The sequence below is a fragment of the Vespa mandarinia genome, chromosome 24 (genome assembly GCF_050613455.1).
Source record: "Vespa mandarinia isolate Hongniang chromosome 24, ASM5061345v1, whole genome shotgun sequence".
Classification (NCBI taxonomy): domain Eukaryota; kingdom Metazoa; phylum Arthropoda; class Insecta; order Hymenoptera; family Vespidae; genus Vespa; species Vespa mandarinia.
Genome location: NC_140833.1, coordinates 2,887,501 through 2,895,000, shown reverse-complemented (window position 1 = coordinate 2,895,000; position 7,500 = coordinate 2,887,501). Strand labels below are relative to the sequence as shown.

At 30.5% G+C, this 7,500-nt stretch overlaps 1 protein-coding gene across 6 annotated transcripts in view; it reads right to left on the bottom strand.

Annotated features, from left to right (window-relative positions):
• The window catches only part of chas (chascon), a 12,782-nt gene extending 7,338 nt beyond the window's left edge, over window positions 1-5,444 (bottom strand). Inside the window, exons 1-5 of one of the 6 annotated variants that reach the window (XM_035869114.2) lie at window positions 5,100-5,444; window positions 1,724-1,859; window positions 1,543-1,579; window positions 541-710; window positions 1-31 (exon numbers count right to left, since the gene is read on the bottom strand). The exon at window positions 1-31 is cut by the window's left edge and continues 143 nt beyond it. In XM_035869114.2, the coding sequence (XP_035725007.1) occupies window positions 1-31; window positions 541-710; window positions 1,543-1,579; window positions 1,724-1,792 (307 nt within the window). In that variant the 5' untranslated portion in view covers window positions 1,793-1,859; window positions 5,100-5,444. Of the gene's footprint in view, window positions 32-540; window positions 711-1,542; window positions 1,580-1,723; window positions 1,860-2,090; window positions 2,230-2,252; window positions 2,478-5,099 lie in introns of those variants that run through there. The other 5 variants (XM_035869113.2, XM_035869115.2, XM_035869109.2 and 2 more) reach the window with 5 other exon arrangements.
• Between the last annotated feature and the right edge of the window lie 2,056 nt (window positions 5,445-7,500).

Here is a 7,500-nt window from a genome sequence, read left to right as displayed (position 1 = left end):
CCTCTTGCGGTTGATCCCCGGTTGTTCTTCTCTAAAATGTATAAATCGTTTTCTTTTTATTTTTTTTTATTTATTTATTTATTTTTTGTTTGTTAAATATTTCCTTTCATTCGAACAAAATTTAATAAGATCCTATTGAAATACCAATGACATTATTATTATTATTATTATTATTATTATTATTATTATTATTATTATTATTATTATTATTATTATTATTATTATTATTATTATTGAATTTGTATAAAGAAACAAATCTATATATTATCAATCAATTATGAAATATATAGATTTATTTTTGTTAAATATTTAACAATGTTTTTTTTTCTCTCCTTTTTATGCCTCACGTTAGTGTCGATTGACGAATTAATTACTTCATTATTTTTCATTCTTTCTTTAATACATCATTTGTATATTATTATTTAAAAGGAAATAAATTTTGATCGGATTAAATGTTTAAATTAAATCGAAAATGATGATGATTTTTTTTTTTTTTTATTATGTTATGTATAATAAAATATTTGATAATAAAATTCTCACTTCTTCGGTAGTATGTTCCTGTTGTTCAACGTCCTCGGTTGTGTTCGTAGTAACAAATGGGCCAGTATCAACGACGACCTCACCATCCTCTAATACAACTTGTCTCTTTACTCTGGTCTCTATTTGTCTCGTCGTCGTGATTTCTTTTTTCTTACGTGTCTCCCATTCCTCTGTGAACAGGAAGCAAAAGGTTGGTATTCTCCCTTTGAAAATTACATTTTTTAAAAGCTCTTTGTGTTTTGCAAAACCAATTTCCTCCTTCGAAATGAATGGATGTAAAATATGAGAAAGATAGAGAGAGAGAGAGAGAGAGAGAGAGAGAGAGAGAGAGAGAGAGAGAGAGAGAATGAGATTGGCAAGGTACGTTTTGTCTCAACGTTTAACTACAGAGTTCACAAATAACTTTTCAGAGTTGAGTGCACAAGAGAAGAACCCGATAACGATCGGAAGTTACTACCTGAGTTTCTTTCATCATCGTCATCTTCTATGAACCTAAATATAACCGTTATGACTATATCGAAATATTTACTTTAACATTTTGTGCCTATCATCAGATCAATTAGAATAATCAACAACAATTTACATTTAACAGGTTCAAGCTAATACTTTTAATGGACGACGTATACCCCCATCAATGTGGTAACTCTTAGATGTGAATTATTCTACTAATTGCAAAAAAGATTGCAAAATCTTTAGAAACACCTTTTCTTCTTTTTTTTTTTCTCTCCATGTTCTCTTTTTTTTCTTTCCAAGTACGCCATAACCATTAACAATTTTCTATTTTGTTAATGTACAACAATGGTGTCTGATAAATTGATAAAATGAAAAATTATAAAATTATCTTTAAAGATATTTTAAATATCTGAACGATGTTAGATGAACGATTTAAGATAGAAATTCGATTGAAAGAGGTCGTGTCAAAAAAAAAAAAAAAAAAAAAAAATCGAAATTAATCGACAATCTTTTACGTGTTATCAGACATGTGTATCTCAAAGAGCTTACCTTCTTTGACCAATGCCACGGAATTCTCAGGGTCAACCTAAAAAAAAAAAAAAAGAAAATAATTTTTAAACTTAAATGATTTAATTGTACGACATCGACGACAATCATTTATCTTTTTCTAATCTTACAATTATCTTGTTCATTGATACTTATCCATACGTATATTTTTATATATACTTACAACGATTCCATGATGATTAGTCGTAGGTGGTGGTCGGACCTCATATCGCCGTGTCGAAATCACCTCCATCACAAAGTCATCTCTCTATTGTACCTAATTCTATCCTTTATAATCCACCTTCGTAAATCAAAACAATCTGAAAACGTGAAAGAGAACAAATTGTTTGTTAGAAAAAAAAAAAAAAAACAAAAAAAAAACAAACAAACGGAAAAAAAAAGGAATTCTTTATACATCTTATAAAAATTTATTTCGATCTATTATTACTATTAGACAAATCGTCCTTTTCTTCTTTCCCTTTCTTTTCTTTTCTTTTTCCTTTTTGTTTTGTTTTGTTTTTATTTTGACATAGACATTGATTTTGGCATACGCAATTTGATCGATTTTGTACGACGCAAAAATGGCTCTCTCTATTATCTATATATCCTTTTATATCTCTCTATTTATCTCTCTATCTATCTATCTATCTCTCTCCTACAAAATGCATCCATATACGTGCGTCGTTCCCATAGATCGTTGCATACACTCTCACCATCGCATAATGTTGATGCGAGGCGTAATAATTCATCGGAAGACTCTATATGGAAGTCGAAGGCCACAAGTGGCACGCGGGCCTGTGGTCTTGGCCACCTCGATATGGACTGCGATACGATATCGAGATGGTTAAAGACATGCGTATGCCACGATCGACTACTCGATCCTTGGATCTCATTGGCGCGATCATTCGGAACAAACGATCTTCTTATGCATACGTATAAGAAATATTTTCTTCGGTCTATCACGACAACGACGACGACGACGACGACGATTTAATAAATTATAACGTTTGATATTTTTCGATATCTAAAATATTATTATTATTTACTTTTTTTCATTCATTTATTTGATTACTCTCTACGTTTATTATTTATTTATCTTATCGTATATAATATTGTTATTTGTCGATAGATAATAATTTTATTAGCTATATGTTATTTCATTTCATTATCATTTATCTAAGCATTATTATTTGAACATTATTTAATTATCTCTTGTTCAATTTTATTAATTATTATTACTATTATGTAAATTGTCATTCTTTTTTTATAATTATTGTTTTTTTTCTTTTTTTTTTTTTTTTTTTTTATATTAATCCCATTTATTTTATATTTATTCAATATGAAGCATTAAAAATTATAAAACTGATAGTCTGTATTAAAACGCCATGGCGACCATATTGAAATTTTATTAGCTTTAACGTAGTTACAATTTTGAAATTGTACTGTACGATCTTTCATCCTATTTTTTTTTTTTTTTTTCTTTTTTCTTTCTTTATCGTCGAGTAAAAAATAATATATGAAAAGGTCGATCTTCGAATGGATCATCATGTAAAATAAATAAATTATTTCTACGCCAGTGTTCACTTGCGTCCTTGCGGTTGAAATTACGCACGTGCTCTCCCTGTCGCGCCAGGGACAAGTACGTAAGCGTTCAGATCTTTTTTTTTTTTTTCTTCTTTTTCTTTCTTTCTTTCTTTTTCTTTCTTTCTTTATTTTTTTCTTTTCTTTTTTTTTTTTCTTTTTTTTTTTCCTTCATTTGTTTATCTTTCCTATTCCTCTTTTCTATTCGATAGATATTATTAGGAACTTTACGTAAAAGAATTTGAATAATATTTTCGTTTTAAGGGAATCATACAATCGATTTACAAAGAATATATAAAGAAAAAAAAAAAAAAGAAATAAAAAATAAAAAAAATGATGACGGAATAATACGAACATTGAGATTCGAGATTGATCTAACATACATCATAACGATTATATGATTATTCTATTAAATGGCACACATGTTCTTTATCAATTACAGTAAGAAAGATCATGTTAACTTTATTACTTTATTGTATTTGTAGGATATGCATGTGACGTCAGTAATGCGTCATGCGTATCAAACCAAATAACTTGACAAGGGCGAGAGAGAGAGAGAGAGAGAGAGAGAAAGAGAGACAAACAGACAGAGAGACAGACAAAAACAGAGAGAGAGAGAGAGAGAGAGAGAGAGAGAGAGAGAGAGAGAGAGAGAGAGAGAGAGAGAGAGAGCTTCATAGTAGTGTTTGATTACTCAACTTGACGTAATTGATGCGTTTACTATACCGTAATCGTGTTTGAGTTAAACATCGCGCATTTGTTCTATTCCATTTTTTTTCTTTTCTTTTTTTTTTTTTTTTTTTTTTTTTAATAATTCTCATTGAAAAGAAAAAATTGATAGAATAAAGAAAGCAAATTGTTCAAACTCGTCGGAATCAATTTTTTGATGAAATTTTGATGAATTTTTTTCTAATCTTTTATATATATTATATATATATATATATATATTTTTTTTTTCTTCTTCTGTTTCTTTATAATAATAATAATAATAATTTTTTTTAATAATAATAATCATCATAAAGAATCTCTCATAGGTGTTTTAAAGGTATAGTTAATATAGTAAGCGAACTGAATCATCGTATAGCAAAGTCCAGTGATTTGAATGCGCGGTAGAGGACGACAAGCGGATTGGTAAGCGGAGCACGCAGGTGGACATTCGGATGGACTCTGTCGTGGGTGATATGGGTGCGACACTGAACACGTGACCTCTCCAAGGACGTCGCCATTTTGAATGAAAATAAATAAGCGCGAACTTTTGCGGATCTTTTTGCACCATTAAATTTAAATCGTGCGAAAAGGAGAAAAAAAAATGAAAGAAAAACAAATTCGTAGAAGAACGGATAATATCTGAAGTGAGGAGAAAAAAAGAAAAGAAAAAAGTGATATATATTTGGCATTTGTCGAAATGTTTTCTAAGCTAATTTTCGTCGTTCCTTTTTTTTCTTTTTTCTTTTTTTTCTTTTTTTTTTCATCATTCTCGTAATCGTCATTCGGATCAATTGAAATATCAAAATTTTTCTTCGATCTCGTTGTTCTCGGTGTTATTTCATTCTTGTAATCTCATTCAGTATAAATGATCGATCGTGATATAATCGAACGTTCCAAAGAAACATGTGTCATGTTGTTTCGTGTCGTTTCATTACATTGAAAACTCCGAACGTGTCAGCATTTCGCATTGAATGCAACTGAGAAGATTCCCATCGTTTCTACCGTACACGGTAAATTACGTAACTGGCCGACAATATCTATCGTTTGTTAGGAAAAGTTAACCGCAAAATAATGGACAAATTTTCTCGAAAGTTTAAATATTCTTATTGCATCGAAACAATTGTTTGTCTTTTTTCCTTTCCTTTCTTTTTTTACAAATCTCTTTTCTAACGCGTGGAATGTTAGATAGATAAATTAATTAACGAAATACAGGAGAGAGAGAGAGAGAGAAAGAGAGAGAGAGAGAGAGAAACAAATCGGTATTAACTCACCTGTTATTTCGATCGACTCGAGTAAATCACAAATTTTTTTTTTAAACTGTTTGTTCAAAAAAGAAAAAAAGAAAGAAAAAGAAAGAAACGAAAGATCGCAAATTTCTCGATAAAAATTCTTATTCAAAATTCTTATTAAAAGAATTAACGAGGACGACGTTTTTACGAGGAAAAAGGGGAAACAAAAAAAAAAAAAAAGCAAACAAAAAAAACGAAAAGAAAAAAATGAGCACTCGAACGTTAGAATTCTTAAAGATGACAAGAAAGGAAAAATAAAAATATAAAAAGAAGAAGAAGAAGAAGAAGAAGAAGAAGAAGAAGCAGAGGGAGAAGAAGAAGAAAAAGAGGAAGAGAGAGAAAAAAAAAGGATAAATTCCCGCGTAATATAGTTGCGTGCCTGGCGTAGCGGCCGCGATACTGTCCGCAACACGGCGCGTACTTTCTGATCGACGGGATCCACGGAACGCGCGCGAGCCGATACGATAAGAGTCGAAGATCAACGAAACGACACGAAGTCAATTGCTCGATCTATCGCTGACCAATCGGCTTCGTACCCGCGAGTCTAAACGCGCTTGCGCTTTCGTATCACGCGAATCGTATCGTTAAAATAATCGAACGTGTATGTTCGATCAACCTGTTGAGAGCCCTCGGGCTTCAATTTTAATGAAATCGGTCAATGGGTCGTACTCGATTTTCATCGCTTCCTACATCATAAACCTGTACTACGTCTTAACGTTGTCTCTCATACGATTACAATGGATTTCGTTTGTATAGAAATATTTTACGATTCTTTTGGAAACGTTTGAGTTTCTCTTTTTTGGAATTTCTTTTTGAAGAATGAAAATCTCACTTTCTGGGCGTTGTCTCAAGGTTTTTCGTCTTTTATTCGAACATTTACGATGCCATTATTCTATTCAAATAACTTTTAACCTTTCTAGAAATATTTCTTAGAAACGTTTCTAAATAAACATCTTTTAATTTCTTAGAAATGTTTAATGATTGAAAATAAAATGTAATATTTTTATACGATGATATCATAAGAGTTTATCCACTCAATTTATATTTATCGAAATGTTATAATCGAAAGAATACTTTTTTTTTTTTTTTTTTTTTTTTTTTTTATTGGAATAGATGTTTCCCAATTTAGTAATAAACGATTTGTATTCGAGGCGAACTAATGCATTATAAATATGAACAATCATTCATTTACATTAACTGTATCCTGTCGGACGTAAGCCTCAAAGAATTTCAAATAACTCGATGTGTTTGCTCATACTCTTTCGATTTTCTTTTAACCAGTCCTTAAATGTAAGCAACGACGTAAGTAAAGCCAATCCTCTTGATTGCTGATAAGATTTATATGTCAATAGTTAATATGTTTTAATGTCTCAATTTTATAGATTTTCTTTGAAAATGTCTCTTCGAAAATTTTTTTCCCTTTTCTTTGTCTTTTTCTTCTAACATCACGAAGATCAACAAAAATGTATTATTCATTATTTGTGAATGTTATTCGACAAAATCTACGGATTTGTGAAAACTCGTTTAAAAATTAAATAAACCTCGGTGATGTTTTATTTCGCTTATTACGAGAACAAATAAAATCAGACAATAAAAGATCTCAAAGTAATAGATCTTAATTCGAAGTCATTTAAAATCTTAATCGGATTTGTCAAGACAATTTGTTTCTGTTTTTCTTTCTGTCTGTCAAGAAAATTCTACGAAAGTGTATATTTTGTTAAAACATATGACCACGAAGAATCTGAGGAAAAAGAGAAAATATGATAGATTTATGGATCAATATAAAAATATTTCGACTACCGATGGTACGTTTAAGTATTTACAAACCATTGAATATTTTCTACCTGAGTGCAATAAATGTACTTACTGGTTAGTTGGTCATGACGAAAGATCGAAAGAATAAATTTCTTTAGAAAGTGAGTTTCCTTTTCTTTCCTTCTTTTTCTTCTTTTTTTTCTTTTTTTTTTTTTCCTTTCTGTTAAGACGCTTTACAATATCGATAAGACTTGAAATATTCTTTACAAACCCGAGATAAGAATCAGGACACTTTGTCTGACGTTGATGTAAAGGTACAAAATTATGTATGTATGTGTTTATGTATCTCTTTCTGTGTGTGTGTGTGTGTGTGTGTGTGTGTGTGTAGGTAGACAAGATGGCGACCCACATCATACAGGAACAGTCAAGACGAGTTTTACCTATAAGGATTCCGTCGTTGGCTTTGTCGATGTCCTAAAACGGTCGAATAAAATTGACACGAATCGTAAAAAATATATGTATACTACTATGTCGACGACATCGTGCATCGTTTAAAGTCGCCATTTAATTGCTACGATAAAAAAACTTTGAAAAATTGTCAAATATGGCAGCTGCGTTGAACCAGTTA